This window comes from Megalobrama amblycephala, linkage group LG1, assembly GCF_018812025.1.
Source record: "Megalobrama amblycephala isolate DHTTF-2021 linkage group LG1, ASM1881202v1, whole genome shotgun sequence".
In the NCBI taxonomy this organism is placed as follows: domain Eukaryota; kingdom Metazoa; phylum Chordata; class Actinopteri; order Cypriniformes; family Xenocyprididae; genus Megalobrama; species Megalobrama amblycephala.
Genome location: NC_063044.1, coordinates 64,674,139 through 64,694,613, shown reverse-complemented (window position 1 = coordinate 64,694,613; position 20,475 = coordinate 64,674,139). Strand labels below are relative to the sequence as shown.

Below are 20,475 nucleotides of genomic sequence, written 5' to 3'. Positions count from 1 at the left end.
ATGTTACAAAAGATTCGATTTCAGATAAACACTGTTCTTTTGAACTTTCTATTCATCAAATAATCCTGAAAAAAAATATTGTACACAAATATTTTGTACAATTGTACACATTAAATGTTTCTTGAGCAGCAGATCAGCATATTAGAATGATTTCTGAAGGATCATGTGACACTGAAGACTGGAGTAATGATGCTGAACGTTCAGCTTTGCCATCACAGGAATAAATTAGTTTGTCAAATATATTCAAATAGAAAACAGTTATTTTAAATTGCAATAATATTTCACAATATTACAGTTTTTTACTGTATTTTTAATTAAATAAATGTAGCCTTGGTGAGCAGATGAAACTTCTTTTAAAAACATTAAAAAACAAACTTTTGGACTGTACTGTATGTAATTTTTGACCACTAATTTCAATATTTTGGAGGACAAAACAGTGCTATTTGTGGCATATTTAAATACGTTAAGTTAAATTAATTTAAATATTATAATTTAAATTGTTCTAAAGTAAAAGTACAAATCACTTAAAGGATTAGTTCACTTCTGAATGAAAATTTCCTGATAATTTACTCACCCCCACGTCATCCAAGATGTTCATGTCCTTCTTTCTTCAGTCGAAAAGAAATTAAGGTTTTTGATGAAAAATTTGACCATTGAGACTTCAATGGCCTCCAAACGGTTGAAGGTCAAAATTAGTTTCAGTGCAGCTTCAAAGGACTTTAAACGATACCAGACGAGGAATAAGAGTCTTATCTAGAGAAACCATCAGTCATTTTCGAAAAAAATACAACTGTATATGCTTTAACCATTCTGCTTTCCGTATTCTTCAAAAAGCTTACGCTGTACTTCCTACGCCTTCCCTATTACAGAAAAAAACGGAACTGGCGCTGCATTCCTTCCGTAAGTTAAACAGGGAAGGCGTAGGACATACAGCATAAGCTTTTTGAAGAATACGGAAAGCGGAAGCAGTTGCAAGGCGAACATTTGTTTATATAAAGCATGTTGTATTTTTTTAGAAAATGACCGATCGTTTCTCTAGATAAGACTCTTATTCCTCGTCTGGTATCGTTTAAAGCCCTTTGAAGCTGCACTGAAACTGTAATTTTGACCTTCAACCGTTTGGAGACCATTGAAGTCCACTATAAGGAGAATAATCCTGGAATGTTTTCATCAAAAACCTTAATTTCTTTTCGACTGAAGAAAGAAGGACATGAACATCTTGGATGACATGGGGGTGAGTAAATTATCAGGAAAATTTCATTCAAAAGTTAACTAATCCTTTAATATAATTTTAAAGTAATTATTACTTTTATTCAGCAAAATTAAAACGGGAGTAATCGCTGCTGAAAATTCAGTTTTGCCATCACAGGAATAAATTAGGAATTAATTAATATAGGAAACAGTTATTTTAAATTGTAACAATATTTCACAATATTACGGTTTTACGGAATTTCTCATGCACGGCCTTGGTGAAAATAAAAGACTTCTTTCAAAAGCTTTAAAAAAATCAACCTCAAACTTTTCAATGGTGTGTGTGTGTGTGTACAAAATATTTATGAAATATTGCATGTTATCAGTAAACCAGCTGCTAGGTGTGAAAGATAACAGTGCACATAAAAAGCAAAGCACTTGAATTTTGGATTTTGGATTTTGGATTTTGATAGAAATTTGTTCATGCAATGGTGATCTGCTGGTGGCGTGATTGACGGGACATCTGATGTTGTACTGGAAAGAGACAGGACAAGCGTATTCCCTTTTAGGTCTACACTTGCCCCGCGGAACATACAGAGACGTTGCTGATGACAGGAAGACGGATAAAGGGAAAGAGAAGAGGGACTCAGGAAAGCCAAGATGCAGGGATGAATTGAAGGGTAAATATATACAGTGGCGAGTGAGAGGAGTGTAGAATGGAGATAGCGAAACCAATATAAAGATAAAGATCAGGAGTGACAGGGTAAAAAATGTTCACTTGAGGAATTAGACAAAGCAATAAAGGGAGAACGGCAGCTTGGTTCAGCTGTTAGTTGTAGTCACTTGCACTGACAAATTTATGATCTTCAAACACATCAAGTGATTATTGTGGCCTTTCTCTCTCATTCACTTTCTTAATACATAAATAAATATGAGCAGAGGCCAGTGTGATTTTACACACGTGTACAGTATGTTGTGTACATGTGTGTGTGCCAGAGAAGTGTGTGACAGGTGTTGGACAGGAATGGTGTTAAATTCTCAGCACTGCCCCTATTCTTGGTTATTTGAATCTCTGGCTCCAAAGTATGGTGTCGTAATCCAGTCTTTAATGACTAACACCTCTATTTACACACACATACAGCATTTGAATACATTCACAAGATCATCTGAAAGGACCCAGAAAAGCACTTTTTTCAATTAATTGTTATTTATCAATGATGTTTTGTACATTTATGTTAGTAAGGGACGTATTTCTTGCATTGAAAAAACGTTCTGAAAAACAATGTTTTGTCAAGTAATCTAAAGTGCCTCATGTGGCAACTTCTACATTAAACAGTTTTTTTTTTTTTTTTTTTTAAGTGAAAAATATGATTTAATCTACTTTACACTTTTGCAGTGTTATACTATACATTTTATTCCCAGCTAATGCAATAAAACTTGTTCCTTTGTTATTCAATAATAGAAAATAATAGCAGCACATTTTAAACCGTTTATCATTTAATGTGGTTTGACGCGTCTCACTCTTTGAAATAATATATGCACGACCGTCATAAAGGCGGGGACAAACATTATATATATGGGTGTTTGGGTACATCAGATGTCACAGCTGTGAAAAAAACAGTTAACAGCTTGTACAGTGAAGGAACATTTCTGTGGGAACAGTTTCTTAACACTATTAATAATAGCGAGGGTTGTCCTTGGGTATTCTTGAAAGAAGAGCGGGCAGAGGATATCCCAAAGAAAGCCCAACGCACTCACGCAAAAACCGCTCTCGCTCTCTCCCCCCTTCAGGTTATATTTAGCTCGGCTTTAGGGGTGTCGACCTCTTGCTCTGCTGCAGGCTGTAGCCTTACAAGGCCCAAATCGCAAGTACCGTTTCTTAGCAACCCTTGATGTTTTCACCTAAGTGGACGGGTCCGCCAATGTGCTGTGATCCAATGTGATCATTATAATCATCCTATAAGCATCACCATCAGCAGCAGAAGGAGCATGTGCACCTCGAGTCTGGTGATGCTCCTGTTGGTAGATGTGCTGCTATATTAATATATTATTTAGACATTTTCAGTTTGCCTTAAGTTTAGTTTAGTGATTGGCTTATGCATACTTGTATAACTATAAATGTATAGCAACATACCAGTACCATTTACCGGAAAAAGGCAGAAAGGCCTACTATAACCCAATGGTTAAGAGAAATATCTTCATGCATTGCAATGGAAAAAATAACCTATATTATTGAGAGTAAAGAAGACAAATTTAAGAGGGTCTGGAGTCCCTTTATATTATTTATTGAACACAGGGATATTAACAATATATAATGGAGAAGGAACAAACTGCTTAATATTATATTCATATGAAAAATACTTTAATGGGCACTATATTAACCCTACTTTATTGCTTATATTTTTGGTTAATATATGCAATGTATTGTTAACTCTGACTTCCAAAGTACATACTGTATTACCCAATGTTCACTCAAAAAAATGAACTTTCACTGTTGTTAGTTTCACTCAAACCACCCTTGTTCACATTACTTAAAAAACTCATGTAACTACATGAACGTAATTTAACTGTGTTGTTTCTACTAAAATTGAGTATTGTCAGCTTTACTTAGTAAGTGTTTGTTCAGTCAACCTAACATTGCTGTGTGAAACGCACACATTATTGTTGACATAACTAACTGTGCAGTGGATCCGTAGTTCCCAGCATGCTTTGCAAGAGACTGCATTAGGATAGTAAATTTAGGGATTAAAGTGTTATTTTATGTGTTTTTCAGTAAAGGGAAAGATGTTGTTAGTTTATGTTAGTGTTTAATGTTCAGTTATGTTGGACATTTAGAGTAGTTTCTGTAATGTTTTTGAATTTTGTGGTTACCATCATGCAGAAGAGTGTCGCCTGTGTTTAGGCTGTGCGAACTCATGTACGCGTGTTTATTCCTGCTCTCAATTCAATTGAGTTTGTCAATTAGTTATTTTTTGAATGCGTTTTGATATGTTGTATCCTTTTTATTTAAATGATTATTAAAAAAAAAAAAAAAATGTGTTCACCTTATGTAATCAACATAACATTATTAAGTAAACTGCACATATAAATATCATGTAACAGTGACATTCAAATGATTTGTATTTACTCAAAGAAATTTTGTCAGCTTTACTTGAATTTCTTTTGTTCATTCAACTAAATAGTTTTTTGTACAAATTACTCAATATTGTTGCGTGGAACCACTTGACACTTATTTTTTAAGTAAATCCAACAATTCATTTTTTTGAGTGTTGGTTTGTGCTATTACACTTTTTATGTGGAATGAGCCCCGGTGTTTATTTGTTTTGTTTTTATTTTTGTTGTTACAGATACATGCTGTACATTGTTGTGTAAGTGTTCAAGAAAATGCAATAAAAAATAACATTTTAAAAAAAAATGTTTAGTGTATTTACATAGTTAATTTTAGTTTTATTTATTTTTAATTTTGAGTTTAAGTTTATTTAGATTTTATTTTAGTTGTGGTGTTTGAATGCCAAACTAGTATCATTTAAAAATGTTTAACTGCTAAATCTCTTAGAATAGTCAAGTTTTATTGCCAATTAATGTATACAGTGTTCTAAAACTAAAATTATTTTGTTGCCATTTTTATTTTCTATTTTAGCTAGTTTTGTAATCATGAAAATGCATTTTAGGGAAGTTTTAGTTTTTTGTTGTTGTTGTTGTTGTTGTTGTTGTTGTTGTTTTTTTGTTTGCTTTTTTTTTTGTTTGTCAGTTAATGATTACATATAGTTTTATGTTTTGTTTTCTACATTGACCAGCATGGCCTGTCAACAATGTAGCTGTTTTTACACAAACTCTAAAAACGAAAATTCAATGTGAATAAAATAAAGTGGCCAATTAATCTATTAATTTATTTACAATTAAAATTCTGATTAATGAATGAAGTAACACTTTATTACAGTGCCATTGTTACACATGTTACATTTAGTTAATATAGTAATAACTATAAATTATGCATAACATTCTCTTTATCAGTTGACATTTTTTTTCTGCTAGAAGGAAACACTTAAAGCTGGCAGCCGATTACTAACATTTAATGCTATTAAAACCATTTATTTAAAAAATAAAAAAGTATATCTATTTGTATATGTATCTAGTATATTTGTTTTGTTTAAGCACCTATATGTGACCCACAAAACCAGTCATAAGTTGCATAGGTATATTTGTAGCAATAACCAACAATACATATATGGGTCAAAATGATCGATTTTTCTTTTATGCCAAAAATCATTTGGATATTAAGTAAAGATCATGTTCCATGAAGATATTTTGTAAGTACTTCATTTGGACAACATTAAGGCGATTTTCTCAATATTTTGATTTTTTGCACCCTCCCAGATCCCAGATTTTCAAATAATTGTATAGTTCTATCCTAACAAACCATAGATCAATGGAAAGCTTATTTATTCAGCTTTCAGATGATGTATAAATCTCAATTTCAAAAAACTGGTTTTGTGGTCCAGGGTCACGTATGTGGTTGTGGTATATGTACAGTAAACAGAACAGCGTAGAGGTGAACAGTATGCATTCTGTTTGTGTTTGTGTGCGAGTATAGAAATACAGTTTGGGTATCTGTTTGTCTGATGATAAAGTGCAGTTGTCCACTATAGAGTTACAATATTTGTTCCCATACAATTAGGATGAGATTTCGGGTTACTATGGTAAAAACAAACAGATGTACTGTATTTGTGTGGGGATCATGGAGCTGTACCAGGATGTTTTTTTAAGAGCATGTCATGTGTCCATGCTATATGTGTACATGGATCCTCTTTACTGTCCCTCTCCGTTTTGATGAGCGTTTTTTTGTTTTTATTGTTCTTACATTCTTGAGGTTGCACTTTCCAAGGTGGGGGATGTTTTGATTGGCATGCTTTGCCCCAAAAGGGTTGTCCTTGTCATGCCAGGGACACTTATTTAAACTATAGGGAGAGGGTCTGAAATGCTGTTTCACACATGGTGGCCTCACACTCTTCCTGACACTCACATTCATGCACATGTGGCTTATTGGCTCCAGTCACATTAGACACACATGCCTGATGCCAACATAATTGCCCTAATCAGCGTCTTAAATCAGTGCTCATCATAACTCATCAGCAGCTGTTACAATGACGGTCGAATGTGTTACTGATGACTTAAACTAACAGCTTCAGTTGCATTGAAAAAATGTATTTTTTGGGTTCAATGCAAGTTAAGTTCAGTTTAAAGCATTTGTGGCATAATGCTGATTGTGACAAAAATGTCCACTTTTCCTTCCTTTTTTTAAAAGAACTTTGGGTTACAGTGCGTCACTTACAAGGAAAGCGAATGAGGCCAATCCAAAAAAAAACAATGTTTTAACAGTATCACCACCAGATATATACACGTGTTGACTGACTATAGTGTGTATTTAGCGTAAAAAATTACTAACCTTTTCTGTGTAAAGTTATATCTAATTCAACAACCTGTAAAAGCCAAAATTGTAAATTAAAAGCCTGAAACCCTAAAAACATGTTACTGCTCAAATAATACACAAGTGTTAACAGAAGAATTAATGTAAATTCTTTCATAAAATTATAAGCTTCACATTTCTGCTTTTTTTTTTTTTTTTTGTGGTAATCAACATTATGCCATCAATGTTATAAATTGTATCGAACCTAACATATTTTTTTTGTTCTGCTACACTCCATGAAGAACCTTTAAAATCAATGGAAACTTTCCATTTTCCAATAGGTTCTATAGAGTGGAAAAGGCTCTTAAGATTATTAAAATGATCATCACACTGAAAATAAATTGTTTTTTTCAAAGACTGTTCACTGCTCTTTGGGGAACCAAAGATGGTTCTTTGGCATCATTGTGAAAACCCCTTTTGGAACCTTTTTTAAAGAGTGTATTTATCCGTCATTAGACAAAGAAAGTTTAATTCAAATAAATAGAGATAACTTTACACATAAGTGTTTTCTCAGAATATTTGTCCATTTATAAATCCTGCATGTACATTTTTTGCTGTCACATGGCCAAGATGAGCAGTGTCACCTGTGGTTCTTGTCTTATTTTAATCTTGGGAATGTATTGAACTTCAAAATAACTTCACACATATGACACTGAATGGGTGAAATAGGCAGTATAAGTATGAGCAGTGACATATGAGCAGTGAAATATGAGCAGTAAAGTAAGGGTCACCTCATGTGTTTGCAGTGTGTTCTACAATTTGACATTCAATATCCCTTCAGTAACTCCATATGGTGTTGCACTCTAGATGAATTGCATAATTCCACTATTGGTAATTAAACATCCTATGTACATGTACGTGTGAGGGACTACATGTTCCATATGAAGAAGCCAGTTAATGTTGGAATGGTGTTTGGATGAGGGATTGGTATCTACAGTCAAGGAAGATAATGTCAAGGTCTCTTTTTTGCTCTGCTCATGCCAGTGTTCAACTAAAAAGCCTTCTAGGAGACACTACATAGGGGTGTCCAAACTCAGTCCTAGGGGGCCACTATCCTGCAGAGTTTAGCTCAAACTTGCCTCAACACACCAGCCTGGAAGTTTCCAGTATGCCTAGTAAGACCTTGATTAGCTGGTTCAGGTGTGTTTAATTGGGGTTTGAGCTGAGCTCTGCAGGACAGTGGCCCTCCAGGAACAGGAATGGACACCCCTGCACCACATACGGGGATTTGTAGTTGTCCATTTTACAGTCAGGACATACTGACCCCTGCTGTTTATGTCAGTAACTACAGTATAAATGTGTAGAAAGATTTTAGCTCAAAGTCATTAGTGAAACTACACATTTGACACACTGGTTATATTCTTGGTTCCTTTTGTGTTATTTATCTTTATGGCCTGTAGTCATTTTGATAGATATTTGATATACACAATCCTACAAGTCCATGGATACTGTCTGACTCTTGTTTGAGAATGCCACCTACTGGTCTATTTATTTGAAGAAATATAAGCTAACTGTATAGATTACATAAAACCCCCAACAACTACACAATTTGAAATAAATATTAAACATTTTATTTACATAGTTTTACAACAACATTTATCAACATGTAACTGTAAGAAAACATGACTGAAAAATAATATATCGCCTCTTTAAGCTTATTTTTAAAAGTCAAAACATATTGACTAAATGTCAAGTCTTTTTTTTTAGTAGCAAAATGTTTTCAAGAGCAGATGGAGTGTGTGAGCATCAGGGGGTAAAAAAGAGGAATCATATTGTAATGAGGTCTGAAAAAAAATAGAAGAACCAAAGAGAAAAGATTGAAATCAGTCCCTGCAGCATTGAGTTCATAAGGTGCTTTAATCCACCTCTTCAATAGTTGGTCCCTGGGAAGCGGCCCCTGATCCTCCACGTGCCTGAGCTCCACAGCCTCCAGCTGGCATCCCTCCCTGATAAAGCTTAGTGATGATTGGGTTGCAGACTTTCTCCAGCTCCTTCAGCTGATGTTCATACTCCTCCTTATCAGCCAGCTGGTTGTTCTCTAGCCAGCTGATGGTGTCGTTACATTTCTCAATAACTTTCTTCTTGTCATCTTCACTGATCTTGCCTTTCAGGTTCTCATCTTCCACACTGTTCTTCATGTTGAAGGCGTAAGACTCCAGGGAGTTTTTGGCAGCAATCTTCTCTCTTTGCAGATCATCTTCAGCTTTGTACTGATCAGCTTCCTGCACCATTCTCTCAATGTCCTCTTTGCTCAGTCTGCCCTTGTCATTGGTGATGGTGATCTTGTTCTCTTTTCCAGTGCTTTTGTCCACCGCGGACACATTTAGGATTCCGTTGGCGTCGATGTCAAAGGTCACTTCAATCTGCGGGACTCCACGGGGTGCAGGTGGAATTCCTGTCAGCTCAAATTTACCCAGCAGGTTGTTGTCTTTAGTCATGGCCCTCTCTCCCTCGTACACCTGGATCAGGACACCGGGCTGGTTGTCAGAGTAGGTGGTGAAGGTCTGGGTCTGTTTGGTGGGGATGGTGGTGTTGCGTTTGATGAGGGCCGTCATGACTCCACCGGCGGTTTCAATACCCAGGGACAGAGGAGCCACATCCAGCAGCAGCAGGTCCTGGACATTTCCAGATGTGTCACCCATGAGGATGGCGGCTTGCACCGCTGCACCGTAAGCCACTGCCTCATCTGGGTTGATGCTCTTGTTCAAGTCCCTGCCGTTGAAGAAATCCTGCAGAAGCTTCTGGATCTTTGGGATTCTTGTTGATCCACCAACCAGAACGATGTCATGGATCTGAGACTTGTCCATCTTGGCGTCTCTCAGGGCTTTCTCCACAGGCTCCAGTGTTCCTCTGAAGAGGTCTGAGCACATCTCTTCAAAGCGCGCTCTGGTGATGGACGTGTAGAAGTCGATGCCCTCGTACAGCGAGTCGATCTCAAGGCTGGCCTGAGAGCTGGAGGAGAGGGTTCTCTTGGCTCGCTCACACGCTGTCCGCAGCCTCCTCAGTGCCCTCTTGTTCTGACTGATGTCCTTCTTGTGCTTCCTCTTGAATTCTTCTACAAAGTGATTCACCATGCGGTTGTCAAAGTCCTCGCCACCCAGATGGGTGTCTCCGGCTGTGGCCTTCACCTCAAAGATGCCGTCTTCAATGGTCAGGATGGACACGTCAAAGGTGCCTCCACCCAGGTCAAAGATCAGGACGTTGCGTTCTGCTGCTTTGCCTTTGTCAAGGCCGTAGGCGATGGCTGCAGCTGTGGGCTCGTTGATGATTCTGAGGACGTTGAGCCCAGCGATTACTCCGGCGTCTTTAGTGGCTTGCCTCTGGGAGTCATTGAAATAGGCAGGAACTGTGATAACTGCGTTTGTCACCTTCTGCCCCAGATAAGCTTCAGCAATCTCCTTCATCTTCACCAGGACCATTGAGGAAATTTCTTCAGGATTAAATGTCTTGTTTTCTCCTTTGTATTCGACTTGAACCTTTGGTTTTCCTCCATCACTGACCACTTTGAAGGACCAGTGCTTCATGTCAGACTGCACAACTGGGTCATCAAACTTCCTGCCAATCAGCCTCTTGGCATCAAACACAGTGTTGTTGGGGTTCATGGCCACCTGGTTTTTAGCTGCATCTCCAATGAGCCTCTCTGTGTCTGTGAAGGCAACATAGCTGGGTGTTGTTCTGTTCCCCTGGTCATTGGCGATGATCTCCACCTTTCCATGCTGAAACACCCCCACACAGGAGTAGGTGGTGCCCAGGTCAATGCCAATAGCGACTCCTTTTGCTGATGACATGTTTGGTTACGAGTAACTGTAGTAAAAAACAATAAAGAACAATCAGAATTGTTCTAAATATCAACAAATTACTGTGCAAAGAAAATATATGCTGTACTCATACAGTATAATAATAACAAAAGGTAGGCTAAACAACAAATCTTCTATTTATGACTTTATTTCTGGATGAGAAAAAGTTTAACAGTGAATACAGTGGCATAAACTGCTCAGTCTTAAAAATTAGGATAGTCATCCAATTTTTTTCTTCAAGACTAGATTATAGACTATAAAATAGTCATATTCAGAGCTAATATTGATACATATTAACTACACAATGCATCTTGCCTAGACCCTACAGTAAAATAAAAGGTAGACTTACCGTAGACTAGATTCTTCAAATTAATTTACACCTCGTCGCGGAGAAAGTCAGGTCAGACTGGGTTTCTTCGCTTGCTTTAGAGATCGCTCCTCTTCAGATGAGTTTCGTTAGTGTGTGCCATGATCAGCTCTTTAAATACACCAGTTCAAACTCTACACACTTCTGGAAAAGTCCAGGGAGTCAGACCAATCAAAACACACCCAGCGGAGCGTCACTTCAGCTGACAACTGAGGCAAGTTTCTGGACGCTTCCAGAATTTAGCTGTGAAATTACGCCAAACAGAGAAGAAAAGACAAATTAATCTCACTAAACTATAAAATTATGTCTTTCGCCATCATATTTGAGTGCACTGAATGATACACAGATTACGTGATATACGGCAAAGTGAGTTTTCCAGTCTGGTCGCGTTGTCCTTAATAGATCTTTTTTATCTATAAAATAAAATGGCATTACTTGTTCTAAAACATTTATTTAAAAACTAGTCAAAAGTTATACTATAAGAGCTTAATTTATCTACAATAGCGGCTTTATCCACAAAAGCAGTTACACAGACTTACATTTTTTTAATAAAACTATAAAACTATGTTCGCTATAATTATTCGAGTTTGGAGTGAATCTTACGCTATTTGCTTAATTTTTAAAGGATATAAAATGTTTTTGTTATAAAATGTCATAACGATCACTTAGCCTAAATTGTACAGTACATTACTCTTACACCGCTGGGAAAGTTATAGGATATGTTAATGATGATATAAATATCATTTGTTTGTGCACTGAATAAAAATCTCGACATATTTTCTCAATTTAGATGCGCATTGCTAATTTTTTAAGTAGAACTGTACTGTAAGTCTGAAATTACACATACAGCCACATCTATAGGTTTAATACACCATCTGAACATGCTTTAGTGTGCTGATTAACAGGAACATCCTCCCAGTTAAGTTTTATTTCTATAATAAATATATATATATATATATATATATATATATATATATATATATATATATATATATATATATATATATATATAAAATATATATTAGTGTGTGTGTGTGTGTGTGTGTGTGTGTGTGTGTAAAAATATACAGAAAAATCAGGCACTGAAAGGCACAGTTATCATAGGATGTGTGTGTGTGTAGAAAATAATTATGAAATATTACATGTTATCAGTAAACCAGCTGTTAGGTGTGAAAGATAACATAAAAAGGGAAAGTACTTGGATTTTAAGAACGGGAAGTTTGATAGAAATTGGTTTATGCAAAGGCCCAAAAATGCTAGTTCTGTGTGTACCCGGAGATAAAATCCTGCAGGCGCAACGACCAAAATCACAAGTACCATCTTAGCAACCCTTGATGTTTTCACCTAAGTGGACAGGTCTGCCAATGTGCTGTGATCCAATGTGATCATTTTAATCATCCATAAGCAGCAGCATATCCTGTATGTGTGTATATATATATATATATCCTGTATGTGTGTGTATATATATATATATATATATATATATATATATATATATATATATATATATATATATATATCATATACTGATCAGGCATAACATTATGAGCACTGACAGGTGAAGTGAATAAGATTATCTCATCATCGCGGCACCTGTGAGTGGGTGGGGTATATTAGGCAGCAAGTGAACATTTGGTCCTTGATGTGTTAGAAGCAGGAGAAATGGGCAAGCGTAAAGATTTGAGCAAGTTTGACAAGGGCCAAATAGTGATGGCTAGACGACTGGGTCAGAGCATCTCCAAAACTGCAGCTCTTGTGGGGTGTTCCCAGTCTGCAGTGGTCAGTGTCTATCAAAAGTGGTCCAAGGAAGGAACTGTGGTGTAGTTTTTCAACTAAAAAGCCTTCCAGGAGACACTACATACAGGGATTTGTTGTTGTTTTACAGTCAGGACATACTGACCCATGCTGCTTATGTCTGTAACTACAGCATAAATGTGTAGAAAGATTTTAGCCCAAAACATTACCTTCGACTCAACTTCAACTCTGGTTATATTCTTGGTGCCTTTTATATTATTTTGTCAGTCTTTATGGCCTGTAGTCATTTTGATAGATATTTGATATACACAATCCTACAAGTCCATATCACATGGATACTGTCTGACTCTTGTTTGAGAATGCCACCTACTGGTCTATTTATTTGAAGAAATATAAGCTAACTGTATAGATTTAGTTTTAGATTACATAAAAAAAACCAACAACTACACAATTTGAAATAAATATTAAACATTTTATTTACATAGTTTTACACAACATTTATCAACATGTAACTGTAAGAAAATATGAAAATAAAAAAAAATGTATCTCCTCTTTTCAAGCTTATTTTTAAAAGTAAAAACATATTGACTAAATGTCAAGTTTAACACTTTTTTTTAGTAGCAAAATGTTTTCAAGAGCAGATGGAGTGTGTGAGCATCAGGGGGTAAAAAAGAGGAATCATATTGTAATGAGGTCTGAAAAAAAATAGAAGAACCAAAGAGAAAAGATTGAAATCAGTCCCTGCAGCATTGAGTTCATAAGGTGCTTTAATCCACCTCTTCAATAGTTGGTCCCTGGGAAGCGGCCCCTGATCCTCCACGTGCCTGAGCTCCACAGCCTCCAGCTGGCATCCCTCCCTGATAAAGCTTAGTGATGATTGGGTTGCAGACTTTCTCCAGCTCCTTCAGCTGATGTTCATACTCCTCCTTATCAGCCAGCTGGTTGTTCTCTAGCCAGCTGATGGTGTCGTTACATTTCTCAATAACTTTCTTCTTGTCATCTTCACTGATCTTGCCTTTCAGGTTCTCATCTTCCACACTGTTCTTCATGTTGAAGGCGTAAGACTCCAGGGAGTTTTTGGCAGCAATCTTCTCTCTTTGCAGATCATCTTCAGCTTTGTACTGATCAGCTTCCTGCACCATTCTCTCAATGTCCTCTTTGCTCAGTCTGCCCTTGTCATTGGTGATGGTGATCTTGTTCTCTTTTCCAGTGCTTTTGTCCACCGCGGACACATTTAGGATTCCGTTGGCGTCGATGTCAAAGGTCACTTCAATCTGCGGGACTCCACGGGGTGCAGGTGGAATTCCTGTCAGCTCAAATTTACCCAGCAGGTTGTTGTCTTTAGTCATGGCCCTCTCTCCCTCGTACACCTGGATCAGGACACCGGGCTGGTTGTCAGAGTAGGTGGTGAAGGTCTGGGTCTGTTTGGTGGGGATGGTGGTGTTGCGTTTGATGAGGGCCGTCATGACTCCACCGGCGGTTTCAATACCCAGGGACAGAGGAGCCACATCCAGCAGCAGCAGGTCCTGGACATTTCCAGATGTGTCACCCATGAGGATGGCGGCTTGCACCGCTGCACCGTAAGCCACTGCCTCGTCTGGGTTGATGCTCTTGTTCAAGTCCCTGCCGTTGAAGAAATCCTGCAGAAGCTTCTGGATCTTTGGGATTCTTGTTGATCCACCAACCAGAACGATGTCATGGATCTGAGACTTGTCCATCTTGGCGTCTCTCAGGGCTTTCTCCACAGGCTCCAGTGTTCCTCTGAAGAGGTCTGAGCACATCTCTTCAAAGCGCGCTCTGGTGATGGACGTGTAGAAGTCGATGCCCTCGTACAGCGAGTCGATCTCAAGGCTGGCCTGAGAGCTGGAGGAGAGGGTTCTCTTGGCTCGCTCACACGCTGTCCGCAGCCTCCTCAGTGCCCTCTTGTTCTGACTGATGTCCTTCTTGTGCTTCCTCTTGAATTCTTCTACAAAGTGATTCACCATGCGGTTGTCAAAGTCCTCGCCACCCAGATGGGTGTCTCCGGCTGTGGCCTTCACCTCAAAGATGCCGTCTTCAATGGTCAGGATGGACACGTCAAAGGTGCCTCCACCCAGGTCAAAGATCAGGACGTTGCGTTCTGCTGCTTTGCCTTTGTCAAGGCCGTAGGCGATGGCTGCAGCTGTGGGCTCGTTGATGATTCTGAGGACGTTGAGCCCAGCGATTACTCCGGCGTCTTTAGTGGCTTGCCTCTGGGAGTCATTGAAATAGGCAGGAACTGTGATAACTGCGTTTGTCACCTTCTGCCCCAGATAAGCTTCAGCAATCTCCTTCATCTTCACCAGGACCATTGAGGAAATTTCTTCAGGATTAAATGTCTTGTTTTCTCCTTTGTATTCGACTTGAACCTTTGGTTTTCCTCCATCACTGACCACTTTGAAGGACCAGTGCTTCATGTCAGACTGCACAACTGGGTCATCAAACTTCCTGCCAATCAGCCTCTTGGCATCAAACACAGTGTTGTTGGGGTTCATGGCCACCTGGTTTTTAGCTGCATCTCCAATGAGCCTCTCTGTGTCTGTGAAGGCAACATAGCTGGGTGTTGTTCTGTTCCCCTGGTCATTGGCGATGATCTCCACCTTTCCATGCTGAAACACCCCCACACAGGAGTAGGTGGTGCCCAGGTCAATGCCAATAGCGACTCCTTTTGCTGATGACATGTTTGATTTCTTTTAATTTCTACCTGCATTCATCAAGAAATAGGAAAAATACAATGTAAAACCAGTATATTTGAACCAACTGTCATTTCTTTGTGGTTAAACAATAATTGTCTCTTCATAATTTTTATTTTTGCATGTTCACACTAATTATTTGACCATATATATATATATATATATAGGCCAATATTAAATACAGTCAAATTGTATTCTTTGTTAACAAACGTAAATAAATTCCTAAGTATTAATCTTAAATATTAATCTTCATCACATATGTTGATTTTTAATCATGAAACAGATGAGTAGGATAAAACAAATTACTGTAAGCATATAAAGCTAGGTGTAGCCTAAATGTACAAGTTTATAGTGTAAGTATATAAACTCAATAGAAAAAGAACAGTGGTAGTTTTAATTTTCAACTTACCTTTTGTGAGTTAGATGTTTTCCGACAGGCGTATTGTGGCTCGTTATCTAGATAGTACTCTTCGCTGTCTCGCTCTTTGCACTGTTCCTGACTATCCCGAAGTACATAACGAAGCATGGACCAGTCGTGTTTTATATTCTCCAGCATAGCGCTGCTGAAGTTTCTCGAAAGCGCCAGCGAGTTCGACCAATCACAAACCAGCACAGCGGGATGGCTCCACCCGCTATGCTACGTCATCATATAGTTCTAGCTTTTTGTGGCGTTTTCTGTGATATGAAATCATAAAATTTTAGATTTCAGAATATTTCTCGTGAACGCTGAACAGTTTTAGCTACACGTACGTGCTTATATATATATATATATATATATATATATATATATATATATATATATATATATATATATATATATATATAGCTTTGATTATTTAAATAGGCTACTCGTGTAGAAACTTTTGCTTCAATTATTTTCAAAATGAAAGATTGTAATAAATAACCAATAATAATAGTTTGTTATTTGTATGTCAGTTAAAATGCTGTAATTAAATTGTCCGAATAATCAAATTAAGTAACTTAGAATGAAACAAAAACATAACCACAGTGCCTCATTTATTTGTGTTTATTTTTTCTTCTTATACAAGTTTACATTTCTGTAGGACTGTGGAAATTAGTATGTCTTTGATTTACAACAAAGCTGGAGATGCTTCTGGAACATTGGTGAATTGGTTGCAAGTTTTGTCATTCTGCTCTATTGTCAACAGAGGTCACTGTTAGTGCATCACAGCGGTTTTCTCCCATTTCACCCATTATTATTCTTTATGTTGAACAATTGTGGTACACAATACACCTCTTATGTGTATTAATGATTCATTTATTGCAAACGCAGAGTTCATTTAAAGATACTAAATGAACTTATGTATTGGCTGTGAAATGCAACAAAAAATAAAAATAAAATAAAACTTAACTGGAGGATGTTCCTGTTAATCAGCAAACTAAAGCATGTTCGGATTGAAAAAAGCAATGCGCATCTAAACTGAGAAAATATGTCGAGATTTTTATTCAGTGCACAAACAAATTATATTTATATCATCATTAACATATCCTATAACTTTCCCAGCGGTGTAAGAGTAATGTACTGTACAATTTAGGCTAAGTGATCGTTATCCGATTTGACATTTTATAACAAAAACATTTTATATCCTTGGGGAAAATTAAGCAAATAGCGTAAGATTCACTCCAAACTCGAATAATTATAGCGAACATAGTTTTATAGTTTTATTAAAAAAATGTAAGTCTGTGTAACTGCTTTTGTGGATAAAGCCGCTATTGTAGATAAATTAAGCTCTTATAGTATAACTTTTGACTAGTTTTTAAATAAATGTTTTAGAACAAGTAATGCCATTTTATTTTATAGATAAAAAAGATCTATTAAGGACAACGCGACCAGACTGGAAAACTCACTTTGCCGTATATCACGTAATCTGTGTATCATTCAGTGCACTCAAATATGATGGCGAAAGACATAATTTTATAGTTTAGTGAGATTAATTTGTCTTTTCTTCTCTGTTTGGCGTAATTTCACAGCTAAATTCTGGAAGCGTCCAGAAACTTGCCTCAGTTGTCAGCTGAAGTGACGCTCCGCTGGGTGTGTTTTGATTGGTCTGACTCCCTGGACTTTTCCAGAAGTGTGTAGAGTTTGAACTGGTGTATTTAAAGAGCTGATCATGGCACACACTAACGAAACTCATCTGAAGAGGAGCGATCTCCAAAGCAAGCGAAGAAACCCAGTCTGACCTGACTTTCTCCGCGACGAGGTGTAAATTAATTTGAAGAATCTAGTCTACGGTAAGTCTACCTTTTATTTTACTGTAGGGTCTAGGCAAGATGCATTGTGTAGTTAATATGTATCAATATTAGCTCTGAATATGACTATTTTATAGTCTATAATCTAGTCTTGAAGAAAAAAATTGGATGACTATCCTAATTTTTAAGACTGAGCAGTTTATGCCACTGTATTCACTGTTAAACTTTTTCTCATCCAGAAATAAAGTCATAAATAGAAGATTGTGTTGTTTAGCCTACCTTTTGTTATTATTATACTGTATGAGTACAGCATATATTTTCTTTGCACAGTAATTTGTTGATATTTAGAACAATTCTGATTGTTCTTTATTGTTTTTTACTACAGTTACTCGTAACCAAACATGTCATCAGCAAAAGGAGTCGCTATTGGGATTGACCTGGGCACCACCTACTCCTGTGTGGGGGTGTTTCAGCATGGAAAGGTGGAGATCATCGCCAATGACCAGGGGAACAGAACAACACCCAGCTATGTTGCCTTCACAGACACAGAGAGGCTCATTGGAGATGCAGCTAAAAACCAGGTGGCCATGAACCCCAACAACACTGTGTTTGATGCCAAGAGGCTGATTGGCAGGAAGTTTGATGACCCAGTTGTGCAGTCTGACATGAAGCACTGGTCCTTCAAAGTGGTCAGTGATGGAGGAAAACCAAAGGTTCAAGTCGAATACAAAGGAGAAAACAAGACATTTAATCCTGAAGAAATTTCCTCAATGGTCCTGGTGAAGATGAAGGAGATTGCTGAAGCTTATCTGGGGCAGAAGGTGACAAACGCAGTTATCACAGTTCCTGCCTATTTCAATGACTCCCAGAGGCAAGCCACTAAAGACGCCGGAGTAATCGCTGGGCTCAACGTCCTCAGAATCATCAACGAGCCCACAGCTGCAGCCATCGCCTACGGCCTTGACAAAGGCAAAGCAGCAGAACGCAACGTCCTGATCTTTGACCTGGGTGGAGGCACCTTTGACGTGTCCATCCTGACCATTGAAGACGGCATCTTTGAGGTGAAGGCCACAGCCGGAGACACCCATCTGGGTGGCGAGGACTTTGACAACCGCATGGTGAATCACTTTGTAGAAGAATTCAAGAGGAAGCACAAGAAGGACATCAGTCAGAACAAGAGGGCACTGAGGAGGCTGCGGACAGCGTGTGAGCGAGCCAAGAGAACCCTCTCCTCCAGCTCTCAGGCCAGCCTTGAGATCGACTCGCTGTACGAGGGCATCGACTTCTACACGTCCATCACCAGAGCGCGCTTTGAAGAGATGTGCTCAGACCTCTTCAGAGGAACACTGGAGCCTGTGGAGAAAGCCCTGAGAGACGCCAAGATGGACAAGTCTCAGATCCATGACATCGTTCTGGTTGGTGGATCAACAAGAATCCCAAAGATCCAGAAGCTTCTGCAGGATTTCTTCAACGGCAGGGACTTGAACAAGAGCATCAACCCAGATGAGGCAGTGGCTTACGGTGCAGCGGTGCAAGCCGCCATCCTCATGGGTGACACATCTGGAAATGTCCAGGACCTGCTGCTGCTGGATGTGGCTCCTCTGTCCCTGGGTATTGAAACCGCCGGTGGAGTCATGACGGCCCTCATCAAACGCAACACCACCATCCCCACCAAACAGACCCAGACCTTCACCACCTACTCTGACAACCAGCCCGGTGTCCTGATCCAGGTGTACGAGGGAGAGAGGGCCATGACTAAAGACAACAACCTGCTGGGTAAATTTGAGCTGACAGGAATTCCACCTGCACCCCGTGGAGTCCCGCAGATTGAAGTGACCTTTGACATCGACGCCAACGGAATCCTAAATGTGTCCGCGGTGGACAAAAGCACTGGAAAAGAGAACAAGATCACCATCACCAATGACAAGGGCAGACTGAGCAAAGAGGACATTGAGAGAATGGTGCAGGAAGCAGATCAGTACAAAGCTGAAGATGATCTGCAAAGAGAGAAGATTGCTGCCAAAAACTCCCTGGAGTCTTACGCCTTCAACATGAAGAACAGTGTGGAAGATGAGAACCTGAAAGGCAAGATCAGCGAAGATGACAAGAAGAAAGTTATTGAAAAATGTAACGACACCATCAGCTGGCTAGAGAACAACCAGCTGGCTGATAAGGAGGAGTATGAACATCAGCTGAAGGAGCTGGAGAAAGTCTGCAACCCAATCATCACTAAGCTTTATCAGGGAGGGATGCCAGCTGGAGGCTGTGGAGCTCAGGCACGTGGAGGATCAGGGGCCGCTTCCCAGGGACCAACTATTGAAGAGGTGGATTAAAGCACCTTATGAACTCAATGCTGCAGGGACTGATTTCAATCTTTTCTCTTTGGTTCTTCTATTTTTTTTCAGACCTCATTACAATATGATTCCTCTTTTTTACCCCCTGATGCTCACACACTCCATCTGCTCTTGAAAACATTTTGCTACTAAAAAAAAAAAGTGTTAAACTTGACATTTAGTCAATATGTTTTTACTTTTAAAAATAATCTTGAAAAGAGGAGATACATTTTTTATTTTCATATTTTCTTACAGTTACATGTTGATAAATGTTGTGTAAAACTATGTAAATAAAATGTTTAATATTTATTTCAAATTGTGTAGTTTTTTTTTTTTATGTAATCTAAAACTAAATCTATACAGTTAGCTTATATTTCTTCAAATAAATAGACCAGTAGGTGGCATTCTCAAACAAGAGTCAGACAGTATCCATGTGTTATGGACTTGTAGGATTGTGTATATCAAATAAATTTCTATCAAAATGACTACAGGCCATAAAGACTGACAAAATAATACAAAAGGAACCAAGAATATAACCAGTGTGTCAAATGTGTAGTTTCATTAATGACTTTGAGCTAAAATCTTTCTACACATTTATGCTGTAGTTACAGACATAAGCAGCATGGGTCAGTATGTCCTGACT

At 38.2% G+C, this 20,475-nt stretch overlaps 3 protein-coding genes across 4 annotated transcripts; 1 reads left to right on the top strand and 2 right to left on the bottom strand.

Annotated features, from left to right (window-relative positions):
- Positions 1–8,420: 8,420 nt before the first annotated feature.
- Positions 8,421–15,823, bottom strand: LOC125279699 (heat shock 70 kDa protein). Of its 2 annotated transcripts, XM_048209664.1 has the most exons (3): positions 15,698–15,823; positions 15,277–15,299; positions 8,421–10,446 (listed from the first exon to the last, which is right to left on the bottom strand). In XM_048209664.1, exon 3 carries the CDS (start codon positions 10,444–10,446, stop codon positions 8,515–8,517), a length of 1,932 nt encoding a protein of 643 aa, XP_048065621.1. In that variant the 5' UTR covers positions 15,277–15,299; positions 15,698–15,823; the 3' UTR covers positions 8,421–8,514. The 2 variants fall into 2 exon arrangements, with proteins under 2 accessions (XP_048065621.1, XP_048065613.1); XM_048209656.1 differs by lacking the exons at positions 15,277–15,299; positions 15,698–15,823 and adding an exon at positions 10,805–10,965 and having other exon boundaries at positions 8,421–10,462.
- On the bottom strand, positions 13,029–15,283 carry LOC125279692 (heat shock 70 kDa protein). Its single transcript, XM_048209644.1, has one exon. It carries the CDS (start codon positions 15,274–15,276, stop codon positions 13,345–13,347), a length of 1,932 nt encoding a protein of 643 aa, XP_048065601.1. The 5' UTR covers positions 15,277–15,283; the 3' UTR covers positions 13,029–13,344.
- Positions 15,824–17,381: 1,558 nt separating the features above from the next.
- Positions 17,382–20,148, top strand: LOC125279684 (heat shock 70 kDa protein). The gene is made up of 2 exons (XM_048209631.1): positions 17,382–17,541; positions 17,885–20,148. The coding sequence occupies exon 2, from the start codon at positions 17,901–17,903 to the stop codon at positions 19,830–19,832; it is 1,932 nt and encodes a 643-aa protein (XP_048065588.1). The 5' UTR covers positions 17,382–17,541; positions 17,885–17,900; the 3' UTR covers positions 19,833–20,148.
- The last annotated feature ends 327 nt before the right edge of the window (positions 20,149–20,475 follow it).